The sequence below is a fragment of the Pituophis catenifer genome, unplaced genomic scaffold (assembly GCF_029215685.1).
Source record: "Pituophis catenifer annectens isolate HBS135680 unplaced genomic scaffold, rPitCat1.0.hap2 SCAF_5, whole genome shotgun sequence".
Classification (NCBI taxonomy): domain Eukaryota; kingdom Metazoa; phylum Chordata; class Lepidosauria; order Squamata; family Colubridae; genus Pituophis; species Pituophis catenifer.
The window spans coordinates 95,716,137-95,738,635 of NW_027256885.1; the positions used below are offsets into that span (position 1 = coordinate 95,716,137).

Genomic DNA, 22,499 nt, shown 5'->3' on the forward strand with positions numbered 1-22,499 from the left:
CCCTTTTGCACATGGAAGGCAATCAGCAATCATAACATGTGGTATTCAGGAAACCAGCCTTTACCTTTTTAGGAATAAAAACAGAGACTATGAACAGGCCAAAGACAGTTTATTGTAACTTTGCAAAGTGTCTCCCCTCCAAAGGAAAAGGGAGCAATTAGGTCCTCTACTCACGGATCTTAAATACAATTTTCAGGATACAGGAGTTCAATACAACAGGATACAAGCAGTCCCTAGAGCATCAGTTTCAGATCTTATATAACATATTTGGCACATGTTCTGCCCTGGAAATTCCCTTTCTTTTCAGTAGAAATACACTACAAAAAATATCACTTATGTACGTGGTATAATTATGTGCGTACTTCCCCTTCTTAAAGGGGCAGAGTGACCCAGAACATTGGTTTCCTCAAAAATATCCATCCTGCAAAACAAGCATCTTAGGAACTACAGAGTTCCTCTTCTCATGTTCTTATTATGTTCCTTTAGTTATATAATCAGGTTATACAAGGTAAAATAAGGCACTTAAAATGGCGTTGTCAGGTGTGCTTCCTTCAAAGTCCAGGAAAGAATGAGCCAAACTCCATATTTATAGAGTAATGTACTTTTACTGGAAGATGAAATGAACGCAACCAAAGGAAAGCTGAAACTAAAGCAATAGGCGCGAAAGTTGCATATAGAAAGCATCCCCTCCCACTGTCCATCATCAACCACCCAATCCAAAGGTCTCCCAGAGGTCAGGTGGAAGCACGTCTGGCATCGTCATCAATCAGGAACACGATGACGGTTGATCCAATAGCCACTTCGGTGCTTAGGTTTCGTTTCTTCAAAATCCACCAGCTTGCTTCCCTCCCCCACGCTCTTCCCTCCCCTGTTTCTTATGGCAGCCAAAGCAGAAAGTCGGAGGCTGACAGGCGTAACTCAGGGTATACTTTTTACAGGAATAATCCTTATTTCTCTCATAACAGCAAAATGGCTTCCCTTCTATTTTCATCTTTCTGTATCCCAGATAGCAATTGTCATTGCATACAGAAAGCGGTTGAACCTATCAAGAAGTGAAAGCAGGATTTCAACCTCAAACTGAAGACCCATTGACTCTTTTCTTGGGCCAAATTGCCTTGCCAGTAACAAGATCACATTCTTGTTCATAGATAGCATTAAACACTTTTTTTAGTACTTTTGAACCCCACCTTTGTTACTGACTTCTTGCCCCTGACAATCCAATTGTCTTCGTTATGATGGCTTATAGACCTCCTTCCATTAGGAAGGTTAAAAAGAAATGTCATGATTTAATTGCATTACAAATACGATAACCAAAGTGCTTAAAGACCTCTCAAAAGAATAAATAAAGGTGGGTGGGATCCTATAACATGATGGGCCAATTTCCCTTTGGCTCTTTGTGAAAAAAAAAATCATGTTTTAATGTACTCCCTAACAGGTCAAAATCAGATAGTTCTATTGTTCCAGAGGATTAAAACTTTACAGCTACAGAACTAGCATTTGTTCATTTGAATTTTCATTCTTTTTCTCTATCTCTTTTATAGCTTTCACTTATGAGCTAAAGATAAATAAATATCATTATTCTACTTTCTCCACAAAATCTCCCAGGAGTTTCACTAAACATTCATTTCCCCTATAATTAATATGGCTTCTTCTCAACTCTTTTAGGAATTCTCAGGCACAGCACGAAAAAAATAGCTCAAGCTTGAAAGGGTCTGTTAATTGTGGGACTATAATGCTAGAGATGTAACAATCTTCTCTTTAGAAAGAATATTTATGCAGGCTATTCTAATTGGTGAGAGGTTTTATTCCCTCTTATGTTTCATTCTTGCAGATGGAACTGGTTCATATGTAGGGAGAAATGTTTTCTTGAAGAAATGGTGGTGATGGCAATATTGTCAAAGTCACTGTCAGGAATTACATGCCTTTTTCTGCGTACTAAAGCATGTTCTGTGGGGAAAACTCCTCTTATTCAGCACAAGTATTTTCTGCCAGGAGATTTCATAATGGCTGGGATACTATCTCAGTTCTACATGATATCTGATTCAGTTGATTTCAGAAGACATCCATCTGAAGAACTGGTTGATGAGCTCATGTAAAGATTTCTCTTCTTAAGTGTAGCATGTCTTTAGCCATATATCTTTCTCTAACGAGTTGCCCATATTTAATTAATTATTGTTATTATTTGTGGCACAGATTCTTTGCTCTATCTCTTGCCTTTTAGTTCCTTCATTCTGAAGTCAGTATAGATTGATCAGACTGATATTTCTTACCTGGCAAATAAATACACAAACACACTTGTGATGACTGTCACACTTGTGTTTTTATTCAAAATCCATATTGAAATTTTCTTGTTTTGTTACTGTTCAATGTTTTGTTAGTGCTGTACTATCAAATCACTATTTGTAGCTAAATCTATGTCAAACGTTTTAATCCTTTCACTTAATATTAGGGAACAGTTGTTGTTGTGTAGCGCTTGACATTATTTTCCAAACAGCTGTTGAGCAGGTATGGAACCCAGATTAAGAGCCTCTTGGCCCTAAAGAAACACCTATAACTTTTATTGGGATGAGGAAGTCCACTGAAGGTCTATCATGATCCTAGAAAAAAGAGTTATATATAACATTTGTCCTCACATTTACTTCAAACGCATATTTCATGCCTGCACCCCCCAGTAGAAGATAAAAATAAAAAACTAGAAATTACATAATATGTAATAAGAATTACATATAGGTTTTAATATGATTATTTTCCTTCAAGCAAGCTATCTGTTTCCTAGTGAAAATTGTTTCCTAGTGAATTAAAGGAATCATAACAACCTGCCTAGATCCACTCAATATATCTTCCATTGCAGATTTTTCCTGCAGAACTACCAACATACCCTGCCCTTGGTTTTCGCTGTCAAGGAGATCAATGAAAATAATCATATATTATCCAACAGGAGTCTAGGTACTGATATCTCTAACAGTTATTTCATGGCGAGTTGGACCTACTTGGCTTCAATGGAGCTCCTCTCAACACGGGGCAGATTCATCCCCAACTATAAGTGTGATGCCAAGGACTGGGTACTATCTGTCATTGCAGGACCTAACTCTCACATCTGTCCCTACATGGCCAACATCTTGAATGTCTACAAGATGCCCCAGGTGAGATTTCTGTTTTTCTTGGACTAAGTATACACTGTAAGAATAACCATGAAAGACAGGAGGAACAACTGCAGTCCTATAAAAAAAAAGTCTGATATAGGAAATTTGAGCCTAAACCAGAAGTATTATTTGAGAAAGCATCTCTGAATTGACCCCCTCCCCATTATCTGGAAAGTTAAGACAGGGGAGGGAAAAGTGTTTCAGACTTGCAAGATTAATGTTAACCCTTCCAAATTGTCCAGGGTAGAAAATCAAAATCATGCATGCTGATAATTCTTTTATTGTAAGGTTACAGTAAGAGGTCTTAAACTACTTTCTTTTACAAATTTATGTTTCTAAAAATAAAACAAATACTGTAAACTAACTTTTCTTTTTATTATTTTTCTGTGGTTTGGAAATAAAGTGGCAATCCAAAGAATGAGGAACAGCAAACCATGTGTTTGCAGAAGAGATGAATAATTTTAGACACTGTGCTTGGTGGGTTCCCCAATCTGAATTCACACCAATTAATGTACCAGGTTTTCTTGACTTATTTACAAATGCGATGAATAGAAACACCAGTACATTTTCATCAATACATTTTCCCACCATGTTTTAGTAATAATATTAAGGAGCCATGGACCTGATTAAGTAATGGAATAGTTATCATGATTTTTATATTTCCTTCCTTCCTTCCTTCCTTCCTTCCTTCCTTCCTTCCTTCCTTCCTTCCTTCCTTCCTTCCTTCCTTCCTCTTAATGAATGTTATTCATGGAAATTTGAATAATTAAAAAATGAAGTGATGTAGTACAAAGGAATGAAAACTACACATAAAATTAATTAAAATGCTCTATGCATGAGTTAAAGCAGTGTTTCTCAACCTCTGCAACTTTAAGATGGGGAGACTTCAACTCCCAGAATTCCCCAGCCAGCAGCACTGGGAATTCTGGGAGTTGAAGTCCCCCTCATCTGAAAGTTGCAAAGATTGAGAAACACTGAGTTAAAGTGAATTCCCTTATATCACATCCAAACAGATCCTGCTTTAATGGACTGTCAAAAGCATGCTGGTATTTAAGAAAAAGACCAGAACTAAAAGCGAAATAGCTGACTTACTATAATACTTATTACATATTCTTGTTGATATTTATTAACATTTGGTAAACACAGAATACTGTGATATTATAAGAATTTCTCCTCCTCCTCCTAAAATCAGAATAATCAATGGATTAATAACCCCTAAGTAGGCATGGTCAATTCCATCAGATAGAATGTGTTAGCAGGTTTTCTGCGGCAAATTGAATGTGGTGGGACTGTAGATGGTTGATGCCCAAAGTTATTGACTTATGTCTCTTTAAACAAAAGCCAGTACTTTTGCTTCTCTCAAATTGACTTCCTAAAGATTTAGCAATAGTTGCTTTTCAGATCACACCATGTTGGTTGCTCAGGAGTTGGATATTTTTTTACTCCTTTCTGAAAGTAAGAAGGTAAAGTACTTGACTTGTAGCATACTTGTTTCTGGAATTCAGATAAAACACAATGGAAAGTAAGAAGATACGTTACCAAAATATGAAATAACTGAAATGAAAAGGGGGAAACTAATTCCCTGTACCCTTCCAGTATTTGTTGGATTGCAACTGACTGTATATTCATATTGGTATGCATATTGGTATATATCAATATAAGGATGCCCATTCATTTGGTTGTCACAGCAACCAAATAGTACAGGTACAGACTTCAATGGATAGTTAAGACTGCAGGAAAAACCAATTGCAACCAGCCTGCTTTCCATTGAATACCTGTATACTGCACAGGTCAGGAGGATGGGCTGAGAAAATATCTACAGACCTCTCACATTCTGGACATAAACTGTTTCAACTTCTATCCTCAGAACACTGCTATAGGGCACTGCCTGCCAAAACAACCAGACACAAAGATAGTCTTTTCCCCCTTGCCATCACTTTGTTAAACACTTAATGCCCACAGCACTGTTTATGTGTAAAGATATTTACCCATGTAGTAGGGCTGTATTGCTATTATCTTTCTCATCTTTCTTATCCTCTCATCTTTCCTACTACCTTCTTCTATTGGTCTCTTATGATTTATCACTTGTTTATATCTTATGATTGTACCATATGATTTATGTTATTGTTTGATGTTTGTATGTACATTGAGAGTGTATGCATCCAAGACAAATTCCTTCTGTGTTCAATCACGCTTGGCCAATAAATAATAAAGATTATGAGATATGAACTATGCAAATCTAGAGGAGGGTTATGGTGCATATTGAAGCAAAACCATGTTCTTACATTGCTCATCCTATCTTATCTTCATACCATCATGACTTCATTGTTCAAATTTTTCTTCTATTTCCAAAGAGGAAAAGACTAGGGAAATGTGGCTTTCCTTTCTTAATCAGGACCAAACACATTTAATCCTTAAAATTTGTAGTCAATTTTCCATATAACGTTACTTGAATTAATGCATTTCTGAGGGCTCTAACTTTGTACTTCTACTACAATAATAGCTGTTGAATGAAAATTGTGAAATTGTTTCTGAACATGATTACATTTATATTAATATTTGTAACAAAGACCATAAATTAAGGACAAAATTATTATTAATAATAATAATAATAATAATAATAATAATAATAATAATAATAATTCATGTTGGGAAACCATGTTCTTTTTTTCTCCTATGTCTAGCTCACATACGGATCTTCCCCATTGATAGATGGCAAGATACAAGGTGCTTTCTCTCATCGTTTTTTCCCAAATGTTGACCAACAGATTATGGGTATTCTCCAGTTGCTATTATATTTTAGGTGGATATGGATTGGACTGATTTCCCAACCTGATAAGAGTGGAGAGAGATTCATACAAAATGCTATTCCTTTGTATTCCCAGAAAGGTATCTGCTTTGACTTCATGGAAGAGATGGCCAAGGAAACATTTGCTAATGATATTGCAGGAACATTTCAAGACTTTGGTAAAATGTACATTATTATCATGAAGAGCACTGCCAACGTCATTATCCTCTATTGTGAAAACCAGGTCACTGTCATTTTTAGAATGTTGCCCTATTTGACAGAATTTGAAGATATGCCCATTGAGAGAAAAGATAAAGTTTGGATAATGCCAGCCCAGATGGAGTTTACATCTCTTTCCTTTCAAAAAACCAGGGGTATGGACTTTTTCCATGGTGTTATAACTTTTGCAATTTCTTCCAAGGAGATTTCTGGATTCAATAAATTCCTTCGGATGAGAAACCCAAAGTCAGAAGTGAAACACCATTTAATGAGAGTGTTCTGGGAACAGGCTTTTGAATGTTCTTTTCCTAAAGATAAGTTAGATGAAGAAGATGCTGGAATGCTGTGCACTGGAGAAGAGAAGTTGGAGAATCTACCTAGGTCTGTATTTGACACCATCCTGACTGGGCAGAGTTACAGCATCTATAATGCAGTCTATGGTGTGGCACATGCTTTACAAGCCATGCTTTCCCCCAAGTCCAAACACAGAACAAGGACAGAAATTGGGAGAGAAACATTGTTGATTCAAAAAGCATGGCAGGTAAAAAAATAAATAAATGAACATCTCCCACTGCTCTTCTGTCTGATGCAATGAGCCGTTATGTAATGCAGTTGATGAGAACACTGGAGTCTTTCATTTACTGCATTGGGGATAATTTTCAGTCTCCTGTCAAAACATTTTCCCCATCATTTAGTGACTTAGAGAAACGTTTGTGATTGTGAATCGGGGTGAAATGCTCCCGGTTCAGACTGGATCGCCCGATCCGGTAGCGATGGCAGCGGGTGGTTCGGAGAACCGGTAGCAAAAATCCCTGCACCCTCCTCCCCATGCCCAGCTGAGCTGCGCAATCATCAGAGGCTGGGGTTTTTTTACTTTTAAAAGCATTGTTTTTACAACCTCTTCGGCCAAAAAAATGCTTTTAAAAGTAAAAAAATAAAGCCTCTGATGATTGCGCGGCTCAGCTGGGATTGTCAGAGGCGTTTAAAAGCATTTTTTCTACAACCTCTTCAGCTGAAGAGGTTGAAAAAAAAATGCCTCTAAAAGTCTCTGGCGATCCCAGCTGAGTTGCCTGATCGTCAGAGGCTTCTAAAAGCATTTTTTTCTGCAACCTCTTAAGGTTGTAGAAAAAATGCTTTTAAAAGTAAAAAAAAAAAGTTGGCCATGCCCACCCAGACCAACCCCCCCCACCAAACCACGCCCACAGAACCAATAGTAACAAATTTTAGATTTCACCCCTGTTGTGAATAGATAAAAATGCTACCACAATAGGGAAGAAAAGTTGAGATTCAGCAGCACTAGCATGATTGGCAGAGGTTCAAAATGTCTGCAGTAGAGAAGAAATATGGATGGGGTAAAGGAACAATAATTGTAATAATGAACCACATCATATGAAATCAATATCCTGAACTGAATACAATCTATCTTTCTTTCTTTCTTTCTTTCTTTCTTTCTTTCTTTCTTTCTTTCTTTCTTTCTTTCTTTCTTTCTTTCTTTCTTTCTTTCTTCCTTCCTTCCTTCCTTCCTTCCTTCCTTCCTTTCTTTCTTTCTTTCATTCATTTTTTTCTTCCCCCTCTTTCTTTCCTCCCTCTTTCTCCTTTTCTCTTTCCTTTTCTCTTTCTTTTTTGTTTTCTTTCCTTCTTTCTTTCTTCCTTTATCTTTCTTTCCTTCCTTCCTTCCTTCCTTCCTTCCTTCCTTCCTTCCTTCCTTCCTTCCTTTCTTCTTTGCTTTTTCTGTTTCTTTCTTTTTTCATTAATTGTCTACCTCTGCTTCTGTTTAGCTCCATCACTATTTGAGAACCATCTCATTTAATAACACAGTAGGACAGAAACTCTCCTTCAATGAAAATGGGGATCTAGAGACAGGATTTGACATTATCAACTGGGTCACACTCCCAAACCAGACCTTTGCTAAAGTCAAAGTTGGAAAAATTGATCCAACAGCTTCTCCAGATAAATTGTTTTCCATTTCTGCACAAGACATCATCTGGCCTGCCATGTTTAACCAGGTATTTCCTGCTCAGATGTCAACCTGTGGACAAGTAGTCCTCAACTTACGACCATAATTGAGCCCAAAATTTCTGTGGTTAGGTGAGACATTTTTAAGTGAGCTTTGCCCCATTTTATGACCTTTCTTGCCACAGTTGTTAAGTGTATCATAGCAATTGATAAGTTACTAACCTGGTTGTTAAGCAAACCTGGCTTCTCCATTGATTTTGCTTGCCAAAAGATTTTAAAAGGTAATCACATGACCTTGAGACACAGCAATAGTCATAAGTACAAACCAGTTGTGAAGCATCTAAATTTTTATCACATGGTCATGGGATGCTACAAAGGTTGTAACTGTGAAAAATGGTAATAAGTCTCTTTTTTCAGTGCCAATGTAACTTTGGTCATTAAATGAACTATTGTAAGTTGAGGACTATCTGTACATTGTTTCCCTTCCCTTCTTGTTTTTGATATCATAAATTTGAATCACTCTTGTCCTTCAATTTATCAGATTGAAAACTGCAAAGATGAAGAAACAATGGGGTGGGTAGGATTCAGGAGTAGAAAGATGAAATGATGCTTTAAAATAAAATGAATCAATCAAGGAATAATGAAATGCTGAATACAAAAATCAAAACTGTACTGGATGGATGGATGGATGATTGTTGGGTGGGTGGGTGGATGGATGGGAGGGTGGGTGGGTAGGTGGGTAGATGTAGGTGGGTGGGTGGGTGGGTGGGTGGATGGGTCAGTGGATGGTTGGGTGGGTCGATGGATGGATGGGTGGTTGGGTAGATGGATAGGTGGGTGGGTGGGTGGATGGGTCAGTGGATGGTTGGGTGGGTGGATGGGTCCATGGATGGTTGGGTGGGTGGATGGATGAATGGATGGATGGGTCAGTGGATGGTTGGGTAGGTGATGGATGAATAGATGGATTGGTCAGTGGGTGGATAGGTAGATGGGTGGGTGGGTGGATGGATGGATAGGTGGGTCAGTGGGTAGATGGATGGTTGGGTGGGTGGGTCAATGGATGTTGGGTGGATGGATGGATGAATGGGTGGATTGGTCAGTGGATGGATGGTTGGTTGGTTGGATGGATGGATAGGTAGGTGGGTGGGTAGATGGATGGGTGGGTGGGTGGGTGGATAGATGGATAAGTGGGTGGGTGGGTGGGTCAGTGGATTGTTGTGTGGGTGATGGATGAATAGATGGATTGGTCAGTGGGTGGATAGGTAGATGGGTGGGTGGATGGATAGGTGGGTGGGTGGGTAGATGGATGGTTGGATGGGTGGGTGGGTCAGTGCATGGTTGGGTGGGTGGATGGGTCAATGGACGTATGGGTGGGTGGATGGATGGATGGATGGATGAATGGATGGATTGGTCAGTGGATGGATGGTTGGGTGGGTGGGTGGGTGGATGGATAGGTAGGTGGGTGGGTAGATGGATGGGTGGGTGGGTGGGTAGATGGATAAGTGGGTGGGTGGGTGGGGTAGATGGGTTGGTGGGTTGGTGGATGGATAGATGGGTCAGTGGATGGATAGGTGGTGGGTGGGTAGATGGATAGGTGGTGGGTGGATGGATGGATGGATGGATGGATGGATGGATGGATGGATGGATGGATGGAGATTCTGCCAAGTTCCCCTTTATGCTCAAAATAGAGTGAAGATTTTAAAACTGTTGCTTCTATTTTAATTCTTTTTTCTATCAGTCTTTAAAAGACAAAAGAAAGTGCTTATTGACTGGCATGCATGGGAAAAAAGAAATGGGGAATTCCATGTCAATGATCATGTTAACCCTGGTTCAGATAGAACACCTGACCAGTGCTGTGACCAAAGAAAAGAAAGGAATTGAAACTCAGGGGGAAAATATTCATCTCTATTTCCAGCTAATGGATGCATATGAGGAACAGTTTGTCTAGATCTTGACTTTCTCCTAGTCAAATGATGCTATCTTCCTGTGCCCAATTCTTAGTTTTTCTGCCTTTGGTTTTGATTCTAACTCTCCTTCCCTGTAATATTTCCATTCATTTACTATAATTATTTAAAAGTAAATTCCTCACCTAAATAGATTTTTTTGAAAGAAAAATTACAAGTTACAGTAAATGTTGCTTTCATTTCTTGATAGGTTCAACCTCTTTCTTTGTGCAATGACATTTGCTGTCCAGGCTATAGGAAGGTGAAAATAGAAGGGAAGCCATTTTGCTGTTACAATTGCCTTCCATGTGCAAAAGGGAAAATTTCAAAGCAGATGGGTAAGAGTTGTCTTGTGCAAGACTAAGTTATTCAGTCTTCTTTTTTTATTATTGAAAAGTTTTATAGAAAGTACAAACATTTTCACCCCCCCACCCTTCCCCCCTCAACTCCCCCTCCCTTCCCCACCCTCCCTTCCCCTCCTTCCCCCCACCCCCCTCCCTAGACTTCCCAGAACAAGCACAGGGTATAGCATTCACAAATCAAAAGCTAAAATATGCTAACAAATTGTTACATTTCATATTCTCCCTCGATCCTTAACTCCTTATAATTCAAAAAACAAACATAAATTACTTAGGATTACTTCATTCATATGCTATATGAATCTTCTTATTCGGATACTTCTTCTGTAATCGATCCATCTTCTCCATTCCAATATGTATCTTTCATTTGAATGGTCTTTAAGATATGATGAAATTTTCGCCATTTTTGCCAAATGCACAACTTTTAATGTCCATTCCTCAATGGTGGGTGGATCTTCCTTCTTCCAGTACTGTGCCACCAGTAACCTGGCAGCCGTTATTAAGTTCAAAACCAACTTGGTCTCTATTACAGTACAATCCATGACTATTCCCAGCAGAAAAAACTGTGGTGTAAATTTAATTTTTTTCTTTAAAATGTTTTGAATAATCTACCATATTTTTATCCAAAAAGCCTTAATTTTTTTACATGTCCACCATATATGAAAATATGTAGCATCTTTACACTCACATCACCAACACTTAGGTTGTAAGTTTGGGTACATACATGCTAATTTTTTTGGGTCTAAATGCCATCTATAAAACATTTTATAAAAATTCTCCCTTAAATTTTGTGCTTGTGTAAATCTTACATTTCTAACCCATATCTTTTCCCATGTTTCCATCATTATTGGTTCACCTACGTTTTGTGCCCATTTTATCATACAGTCCTTGACTAACTCTGTTTCTGAATCTATTTCCACTAATGCATTATACAACCTTTTTATATGCATTTGACCTTTATCTCTTGTTTGCTTTATCAAATTCTCATCCTGCTGCAAAATACCAATTTTTTGATCTTCTCTCCATCTGGCCTGCAGCTGTCCATACTGAAACCATGTCCTAATAATTCCTTCTTCTCTTAATTGCTCCATTGATTTTAATTGTAATCTGACTCCTTCCTTATAAAGAAGTTCCTTATATGTAACCTTATCTTGCTTTTGCTCTAATTTTATATTCTCTATCGCGTGTCTGGGTACTGTCCATATTGGTAACTTGTCACTTAATTTATATTTATACTTTTTCCAGACACGCAATAGCGAATTTCTTAATATATGACTTTTAAAAGCCTTATCCACTTTCTTGTCATAGACTAAATAAGCATGCCAGCCGTAGACCAAACCATATCCTTCAATATTCATTATCTTCTCCTCCGTTAAATTTATCCAGTCTGTAATTGCTGAGAGGGCAGCGGCTTCATAGTACAGTCTTAAGTTGGGCATTTTAAGACCACCTCTTTCTCGGATATCTTGCATTATCTTTTGTTTAACTCGAGGTTTCTTCCCTGCCCACACAAACTTATTTATGCCCTTCTGCCATTCCTTCAAATTTTCATCTTTTTTTAATATAGGTATCATTTGAAAGAGAAATAAAAATTTTGGTAAAATATTCATTTTTACAGCGGCTATCCTTCCCAGCAAGGACAATTGTAGTTTTTTCCAATTTTCCATCTCTTTTTGTATTTTGTGCCATAATGGTTCATAATTATGCTGATATAATTTAATATTTGCAGTCATAATATAAACCCCCAAGTATTTAACCTTCTTAACTACTTCAAATCCTGTTAACCTTTCTATCTCTTCTTTCTGGCTTCTCACCATATTATTATTATTATTATTATTATTATTATTATTATTATTATTATTATTATTATTATTATTATTATTATTATTAAAATTTCTATACCGCCCTTCTCCTTTCGGACTCAGGGCGGTGAACAGCCAAAATAAAAACATCTATACATAACACCACAGTTAAAAATAAAGTTAAAATAATTTATAAATTTGGCCCGTAATTTAAAACTTGTCAATTTAAAATCAATATTAAAATTTTAAAACTAACCCTAAAATCAAGACAGACCGGCTAACTGAAAAAAATAAGTTTTTAGGGCCCGACGAAAAGTCCGGAGGTCGGAGATCACTCGCATCTCTGGGGGTAGATTGTTCCATAGGGTAGGTGCCACCACAGAGAAGGCTCTCCTCCTGGGGGTCGCCAGCCGGCATTGTCTGGCCGACGGCACCCTGAGGAGGCCCTCTCTGTGGGAGCGAACTGGCCGGTGGGAGGCTATTGGTGGCAGAAGGCGGTCCCGTAAGTACCCTGGCCCTAAGCCATGGAGCGCTTTAAAGGTGATCACCAACACCTTGAAGCGCACCCGGAAGTCCACCGGAAGCCAATGCAGCTCGCGCAGGAGAGGAGTCACATGGGAGCGCTCCGTCGCTCCCATAATCCCCCGCGCGGCCGCATTCTGCACCAGTTGGAGCCTCCGGGTGTACCCCAAGGGGAGCCCCATGTAGAGAGCGTTACAATAGTCCAGACGAGAAGTGACGAGTGCTTGAGTGACCGTGCATAGGGAGTCCCGGTCCAGAAAGGGGCGCAACTAGTGTATCAGATGAACCTGACAAAAAGCCCCCCTGGCCACGGCTGTCATATGCCCTTCTAAAGACAGCCGCGCATCCAGGAGGACACCCAAGTTGCGGGCCCTCTCCTTGGGGGCCAATGATTCGCCCCCAATAACCAGCGATGGCGTCAGCTGGCTATACCGGGACGCTGGCAGCCACAGCCACTCGGTCTTGGAAGGGTTGAGTCGAAGCCTGTTTCTCCCCATCCAGACCCGCACGGCCTCCAGGCACTGGGACATCACTTCCAAGGCATCATTGGGATGGTCTGGGGTGGAAATGTACAGCTGAGTATCATCAGCGTACTGATGGAACTCCACCCCAAAACCACGGATGATCTCACCCAGCAGCTTCACATAAATGTTGAACAGGAGGGGCGAGAGGACCGACCCTTGTGGCACCGCACAAACAAGGCGCCTCAGGGTCGACCGCTGCCCCCCTGTCAACACGGATTGCGACCAGTCGGAGAGATAGGAGGAGAACCACCGCAAAACGGTGCCCCCCACTCCCAGTCCCTCCAGCCGGCGCAACAAGATACCATGGTCGATGGTATCAAAAGCCACTGAGAGGTCTAATAGGACCAGGATAGAGGAATAACCCCTATCCCGGGCCCTCTAGAGATCATCCACCAACACGACCAATGCCGTTTCCGTGCTGTACCCAGGTCTGAAGCCGGACTGGAGCGGATCCAGATAGACAGCTTCATCCAGGTACTGGGGAAGCTGTCGCACCACCACACTCTCAACAACCTTCGCAATAAAGCGAAGGTTGGAGACTGGACGATAGTTAGCCAAAACAGCCGGATCCAGGGATGGCTTCTTGAGGAGAGGCCTCACCACCACCTCTTTCAAGGCGGTCGGCAGGACACCCTCGCTCAAAGAAGCGTTGATAATCCCCTGGAGCCAGCCTCGTGTAACCTCCCGGGAAGCCAGCACCAACCAGGAGGGACATGGGTCCAATAAACATGTGGTTGCGTTCAGCCGTCCCAAGATCCTGTCCACATCCTCGGGAGCCACAGGATCAAACTCCTCCCAGATAACACTCTCAAGGCCTGCCTCAGTCATCTCGTCTGAACTAACCCAGTCGGCGGCCAAGTCTTCCCGAATCTGAGTTATTTTATCATCCAGATACTGTACAAAATCCTCAGCTCGGCCCTGCAAGGGGTCCTCCCGCGCTCCCAGATGGAGGAGGGAGTGGGTCACCCTAAACAGGGCGGCTGGGCGGTTATCTGATGATGCAATAAGAGCGGCAAAATAACTAGATTTCGCCGCTTTTATCGCCACTAGGTAGGTCTTAATATGAGACCTTACCAGTGTCAAATCAGACTCAGAACGACTGGCTCCCCAACCGCTCTCTAGGCGTCTTTTCCAGCGCTTCATCTCCCTCAGCTCCTCGGAGAACCAAGGAGCTAAGTGAGTTCGGTGCCGGGTCAGAGGCCGCAAAGGCACGACCTGGTCCAAGGCCCCGGCGGCCGCCCTATCCCAGGCGGCCACCAGGTCATCAGCCGAGTCATGAGCTAGAGTCTCAGGAAATGGCCCAAGCTCCATTTGGAACCTATCGGGGTCCATCAGGTGCCTGGGGCGGAACCACCTGGTCGGCTCCGCCTCCCTGCGACGGGGTACGGCGGTCAGAAATTCAAGTCGAAGGAGCGAGTGGTCAGACCATGACAAGGGTTCAATATCTACATCCCCTATATCAAGGCCACTCAACCACTGACCAGAGATAAAAACTAAGTCCAGAGTGTGTCCCCCCATATGAGTAGGGCCGTGAATTACTTGGGTCAGGTCCATGGCCGTCATGGAAGCCATGAACTCCCGAGCTACCTCAGATGTTTCACCGATGGATGGCAGGTTGAAATCCCCCATGACCACAAGTCTGGGGGTATCAGCCGCCACCTCGGCTATAACATTGAGGAGTTCGGGCAGGGTCGTTGCCACGTGGCAGGGAGCCAGGTATGTGATCAACAGACCCATCTGCACCCCGCGACCCCACTTCACGAAAAGGGACTCACATCCGGCTATCTGAGGTACAGTGGTCTCCCTCGGATCAAGACCTTCTCTTAGAATGACCGCCACCCCCCCCGCCCCTGCCCTGAGCTCTCGGCTGATGAAATGCACGGAAGCCTGATGGGCACATCTCCACGAGGGGAACTCCCCCCTCATGGCCCAGCCAGGTCTCCGTGATACCTGCCAGGTCCGCTACCCCCTCCTGAATAAGATCACAAATGAGGGGGGCTTTATTTACTACGGACCTGGCATTACACAACATCAGCCGGAAACTCGGGCCCTGAGACTCTGAGCAGCCTGGGGAACGGGAAGAGCTAAGGGGACCGGGGCACGCAATCGCTCGGAGATAGCGAGCACGTGCCCCCACCACATGATATGGCCCCCTGCTCCCGCCATACCTGCCCCTCCCACTCAGCGTATTAATAGAGAAGCCCTCACTAGAGGGCATTCTAACAGTCCCCTTTCCCCCAGAGTCTGCACCCCCTATGGCACCATTAATAGCAGCCGGACTGGTCTCCAACCCCCGTGGGTTTTCCCCCCAAACCCACATAACCTCCCCCCCCTCAGAACCCCTTAAAAGTCTATTTTAAAAAGTCTTTAAAAAACCCCTCAATCCCCTTTTTGCAACATGCCACCTCTCGGGGTCCCAAGATCCGTCATTAAGGTGGGCCCTCGATAACATAGAGGGCCAGGCCTGCGACAGGGGGGAATCTCGCAGCACAAGAAGCTTTGCCCTAGAATACGTTTTAACACTAGAGTGATAATACAAGTTTGGCCTAGACATGGCCTAGGGGTCTATAATGATGGTTTCAAATGTCCAGGAAGCAAGACTAAGTTAATCGGAAGAGTCACCATTACCCTCTCACGGTAATGGGTAGGAGTCCTCACGTTCAGTCCAGCTGAGGGAACTATCCAACCACCCTCTCACGGTGGTTGGCCATCCTAATCAAGGCAAGATGGAAAAAGTCAGAAAAAGTCCAAAGCCACCCTCTCACGGTGGTTTGGCCCTCCTGGCCCTGGAAAGATGAATCCCATCCGCAGCGAACGTAGTCTGAAGCTGGCTCCATCCATCCTCCCGCAACTGCCTTGTCCTCCATACAGCCAGGAGACAGGACGAAAGACAGAGCCAGGTCCCAAGCTCTGGGGTAGGAAAGTCCACATTGGCCGATAGGCCGATAACAGGGCCAGAAAAAGGGAGGGGGGGGAGGCCATCCATAGCGACCCAATACTTGAGCCGTCCACCAGCCTCTCCAACCCCAGGTCTTTCCACACAAGCCCTTAATGTCAGCCATGTATCCTACAACCCCTGAGCACAATGGGGTTCAACTCCCCCATTTCAATGCCGAGGCTTGATGTTTCTCTCCTCTCCTCCAACGCCAACAGCTCTCCAGCACCATCATCAGCCACCACCGCCCTCGACCTGGTTGCCATGCAGCAGCCGCCATTGCCACAGCGTCGTCCTCGGCGCCGGCCACACCCGAGCTCCCAGCGTTCCCTCGCGCCCCCGGAACATCCAAAGAACATCCAAAGAACATCCAAAGAAACCCCCAGGGGCATCCAGGGTCAGGGGGGAGTTCGCTGGGCATCACCGCCGCCGCCGCCAACGCTCCGGCCGCCGCCGCCTCGGCCAAACAGGAAGAAAAAATGGCGGAGCCGATGCGGCCGGGCTGTCGGCGTTCAGCCTCGGCGTTCTTCCGCCCACGCCGTCTTCCGCTCACTTCTCCCCAGCCACGAGGTTCCGGAGGGCGAAAAAGCCCTCGTCAGGCTGGGGAGAGACTCCTCCAACTGGGAAAGGGGTTGCCGATGTTCATGGCAGCCCCAAAAGACCCCTGCCAGTCCACGAGCCACCCATCTCTAGATGCCTAGATGCGATCTAAACGGGCGTCGCCATCTTGGGGCATTTAGCTATTATTTTCGTTTTTGCTGCATTTATTTTAAAACCAGATACTTGTCCATATAGGCAGGTTATGTCCATCAAGGCTGTTATCGATTGTACCGGTTGGGTTAAGGTAACAACCAGGTCATCCGCAAATGCTCGTAACTTATACTCATGCTGTCTAATTTTAATTCCCTTTACTGTATCCATCTCACGTATTTTATTTATTAAAACTTCCAGCGTCAACACAAACAATAATGGAGACAGGGGACAACCTTGTCTTGTTCCTTTCTCTATATTAAAAGAATCTGTTAAGCCACCATTAACTATTATTTGTGCTGATTGTTTTTGATATATTGCCTTGATAGATTGTACAAATTGTTCTCCAAATTGCATCCTTTCTATTAATTTTAATAAAAATTGCCAATTCAATCTGTCAAAGGCTTTTTCAGCATCCAAAAAAACTAGCACTGCGGGGACCTGGTTGTTCCTTCCCAGATACTCTAATAAGTTAACAATTTGCCTTACATTACTCTTCATTTGTCTGCCATTTATAAATCCAGTTTGATCATGGTTAATCATTTGCTGCATAACTGTCATTAATCTATTTGCTAAAATTTTAGCAAAAATCTTATAGTCTGTGTTCAATAATGAAATCGGCCTATAATTTTTAGGGTCTGTATCGTCTTGCCCTTCTTTTGGGATCAACGAGATAAACGCGCACTTCTCGGGTTATTCAGTCTTCTTAACTGTGATACAAAATGCTAATATTTAAAACCTCCTGTAACTGTCTAATCTGGTGACCAAGTCAATGATATTGCTACATAAATACAAAAAGTGAAAAGATATTTCAGAGCATCCAAAAATAAATATCCAATTTGATTTGTTCTAATTTTTTCTCCAAATTATGACTTCTGATTAATGCTTATTTTGTAAGATGACATATCTTCCGTTGATGTCTGTGTGTAAAAGTGGAAAAAGATAAAACTGGTATCCATTTGCTGATTTTAGGAGCTTAATTCCTAAAATAAAATACCATGAAATATATATTTCTCCCCTCCTCCAAAAACTAAACATGTTTTTTCACTTTGTTTAGGAAATACCTTAATGATAAAAATATTGTTCATTCAATTCATTATTAGATTTTACAATAAGAGAGTCCGTACAACCAACCAGAAATAAATTTCAGAAGATCTGGCATGTTTACAAAAAGGCACTAAATATAAACAGGCATTACTTAATTAGGAATAAATGAATCCATGTACTAAGGAAGTACATCTGGTGGGACCTAGAAGAAGGGCCCTTTGAAAGATCATCCACACAGAGATTAGACTTGTCCCCAAATTGACACTCTTTTGCAAGGCCCTAAAGACATGGTTCCGCCAACAGATCTAGGGAACTAGAGTGGTATGCAGCCTTTTAAGAGGCTCGTTTGATGTGTGTTGTTGCCAAGGGGATGTGGGTTACTGTTTATACTTCATTTATATTGGATTTTTAAAGTTGTTTATAAGCTGCCCAGAATCACTGAAAATGAATGGGTAGCCATATAAATTTTCTAAATAAATAAATGAACCCTATTAATTAACTCTCAATCCCACTATCAGAGTGTTTCGAGAAATTGGCCATCAACTTTTCTTTTTCCAGATGCAGTTGATTGCTTCCAATGTCCAGAAGATCAATATCCAAACAAGGCTCAAACTCTTTGCATTCTAAAAGAAATAACCTTCTTGTCTTACAATGAGCCACTGGGACTCACCTTGACCACTGTTAGTCTTTTCTTTTCTGTCATCACCATTGTGGTGCTGGGAATCTTCATTAAAAAGCAGGACACCCCCATTGTCAAAGCCAACAACAGGAACCTCACTTACACCCTTCTCATTGCCCTTCTGCTCTCCTTCCTTTGCGCTTTCCTCTTCATTGGGCAACCTGACCAAGTGAAATGTCTCATGAGACAAACTGCTTTCGGCATCATTTTCTCCATAGCCCTTTCTTGTATTTTGGGTAAAACAACCATAGTTGTTCTTGCTTTCATGGCTACTAAGCCTGGCTCCAAAATGTGGAAATGGGTGGGGAGAAGGATGGCTATTTTTATTGTCCTTTCTTGCTCCTTGACTCAACTCTTGATCTGTTTAGTGTGGCTAGCAATTTCTCCCCCATTCCCAGATTCAGACTTGCATTCCATGGCTGAAGAAATTGTCCTAGAATGTAATGAAGGTTCAGCCACCATGTTTTACCTTGTTCTTGGCTTTATGGGGTTCTTGGCTTCTATTAGCTTCACAGTGACCTTTTTTGCCAGGAAGTTACCTGACAGCTTTAATGAAGCCAAATTTATCACCTTTAGCATGTTGGTCTTTTGTAGTGTCTGGTTATCATTTGTTCCAACCTACTTGAGTACGAAGGGCAAATATATGGTGGCTGTGGAGATTTTCTCCATTTTGGCTTCTGCAGCTGGATTACTGGGCTGCATATTTTCCCCCAAATGCTACATCATTATTTTGAGACCTGATTTAAACACAAAGGGATGTTTAATAAAGAAAGAATTCTGAATATGGAGTTTAATCTGCTCATTATTCATTTTAAGCACAACATTCAAGTATTGTTACATGCTGGAGCTTGTTGAAACTGGAATCTGTACAATAAATCTAAACATATTGTCTCTATACCATCTTTTATTAAATATATCTGACATATAGCAAGGAGGAATATTCAGGTCTTTAACCAGGAAAGGTCTAACATGTTCTATCAAGTGACACTAATTCTGATTTCCTTAGGGACAATTACTACTAAGAGGGGCTGATAAAGATTTTCATAAATGACGTGGTTGGTTTGAGATCTTTGTGCTGACAGAAATCCTAACATACACATTTTGATTGCCTACAACATTACATTTTGAAGAGCCAAAATTCACATTTTTTCCCCTTTGTTCTTCTGAATTGGCAGATTCTCTCCAAGTAATTTGTTGACCTAGACAATTAAGATGGCCTAGGTCCTCGATGTAATCATTATTTCTAACCTGGGATCTTCTGTTTCATCAAAGTATAGAGTTGCAAACTTCATGAGCTTGTAAAAAAGCCCCATAATATTTTTTTTCCCCTCCCTGACTTCCATTTGTTCATATATGAGTTTGGGAAAGAAAATGTGGGTAGTCCTTGCTCACTGATAATTGGGATAATTGGGTAATTGGGATGAGGGACTTTATTGCTAAGTTCTTGATGTCCTATCACAACAGATCCAGCAGTCCCAGTTGCCATTGTTAGATAAATCCTATGCAATCATAGGAATCAGTGGTCATGTTGTGGTCATGTAATCACCATTGCCAACCTCCTACTGGCTTCCCTATTGATTTTGCTTTTTGGAAGTGAAGGTTACAACTGTGGGGCATTGCTTGTTTTAATTGGCATGGGGACAGACCTTCAACCAGGTTACCTATGGAATCATCTTTCAGTCACTACATTAGCCTGTCCCACCAGGTCAGGTATAGTGAAGGTATATTGCAAACCTCATTAGCCAAATAACAATAGCATTTAGACTTGTATACCACTCCATAGTGCTTTACAGTACTCTCTGAGTGAGTTACAAAGGTCAGCATATTGTCCCCAATAATCTGAATCGTCATTTTAAAAACCTTGGAAGGATGGAAGGCTGAGTCAACCTTCAACCGGTCAGGATCAAACTCCTGGCAGTTGGCAGAGATAGCCTGCAATACTGCATTCTAACCACTACACTAACCTGGTTATATTCTGTATGTTGACTGGCAGGGTTCAGGAAGATAGCTTTCTGTGCCATTGCCTCTGCCTTCTGAAACACTTTCCCCCTATAAGTGAGGCAGGGCTCCACTCGCCTGACTTTCCAGAAAGGCATGAAAACATAGTTCAGTGGTCTAGCTTAAGATTTATCCAGAAGCACGTAGCTATGGGATAGTGCGCTGAAAGCTCTTTCCTCACCTTTTAATTAATTTTTAATATTGCTCCTCACACACACACACATATGTAAAGGTTCCCCTCGCACATATGTGCTAGTCGTTCCCAACTCTAGGAGGTGGTGTTCATCTCTGTTTCAAAGCCAAAGCTTTGACTGCACTGTCCAAAGACATCTCTGTGGTCATGTGGCCGGCATGACTAAATGACAAAGGCACATAGAACACTGTTACCTTCCCATCAAAGGTGATCCCTATTTGTCTACTTGCATTTTTTACATGCTTTCAAACTGCTAGGTTGGCTGAAGCTGGGACAAGTAATGGGAGCTAACCCCATTACACGGCACTAGGGATTCAAACCACTGAACTGCCAACCTTTCAATCAACAAGTTCAGAGTCTTAGCAACTATATATTGTTTTTAAGTTTTTAATATTTTATTCACCCACCACCCAGAGACCCTCAGTTAGGGAAATAAGTGGCTTTAAAATTTGATAAATCAGTAATTGTGATTTAAATTCCAAACACTCGTATTGTGATCATATGACAATGGAGATAATGCGTGGAACTACAATGACCTGTCAGATGAACCTGTCATTCATTACCATCGTAACTTCAAAGGATCATTTAGAGAGTGGACATTAAAATGAGATAACCTATAAACAATGAAATATTGATTGATCTTGCAGCTGTTAAAATATCAAGAGATAAATGGACACAATTGCAGCTCTGTGTTCTCATCAAACCTGCTACATTATGGCACACATCTTTTAATTATGAATTAATAATTATATGCAGTAAATCAGGGGTCCTCAAACTACAGCCTGCGGGCCAGATATGGCTCACCAAAGCTATTAATCCAGCCCGCATGGGACCACAAGGCTACCCTGCCCACATTGCCCCACCTACCTGCCAGCCCACACCCACCTTCTGGAGGCCAGGGAGGCCAAAAATGGGGCAGTTTTTGGCCTCCCCGGCCTCCAGAGAGAGACACACACACACACACACACACACACACACACACACACACACACGGAGAGAGAGAGAGAGAGAGAGAGAGAGAGAGAGAGAGAGAGAGAGAGAGAGAAACAGAAGTCCCTCATACACACACCAAGGTAGACACATGTTCTGTCCCCGTCTCCACACACACACAAACACAGCCAGCCAAGGGTTAAGAAAGCACTTGGCACGCACACAGGTTGTTATCTAAAACTTGGCAGCTATACGAGCATCGACTGCCAAGGGCTTTACTTCATCAGATAAACAGAAAAATACATGCAAATTGCAAATAATCCAGTTCAAAACAAGGAACCTTCGGCAGATTAAGGCGTTGTTCAAGTGACTAGCCAGAGTTAGTTTTTGTTCGTCACAGAGTCTTAAATGGCCACCACACTCTCTTATATAGTCTCTGGGGTGTGGTCCAGTGACTCAGTTATAATCCCTGGCATGCCTCCTTAACTGCTGCAACCATTTATCACGCCTTCGTTGGCGTGGATCCAGGAACGACAGATCACCTCCCTCGCTCTCATCGGAGACACCTGGCTCCTGGCTAATCTCCTCTTCCTCGGCCGGCACTTGAGGCAGTGCCAGAGGGGAGGGGCCTGGAGAGGGAGGCCTGGCCAACTCCTCTTCTTCATGTTCGGAGCCTTCTTCCTCCAATGAGATAGGCTCGGAGGGCGGGGC

The 22,499-nt window shown here is 42.1% G+C and overlaps 1 protein-coding gene across 1 annotated transcript in view; it reads left to right on the forward strand.

Annotated features, from left to right (window-relative positions):
• LOC139317743 (vomeronasal type-2 receptor 26-like) overlaps positions 1-19,448 on the forward strand; it is a 42,869-nt gene extending 23,421 nt beyond the window's left edge. The window contains exons 3-8 of the mRNA XM_070944811.1: positions 1,974-2,092; positions 2,852-3,143; positions 5,828-6,691; positions 7,929-8,156; positions 10,261-10,387; positions 18,547-19,448. Coding sequence (XP_070800912.1) covers positions 1,974-2,092; positions 2,852-3,143; positions 5,828-6,691; positions 7,929-8,156; positions 10,261-10,387; positions 18,547-19,448 — 2,532 coding nt within the window. The remainder of the gene's footprint in view (positions 1-1,973; positions 2,093-2,851; positions 3,144-5,827; positions 6,692-7,928; positions 8,157-10,260; positions 10,388-18,546) is intronic.
• The last annotated feature ends 3,051 nt before the right edge of the window (positions 19,449-22,499 follow it).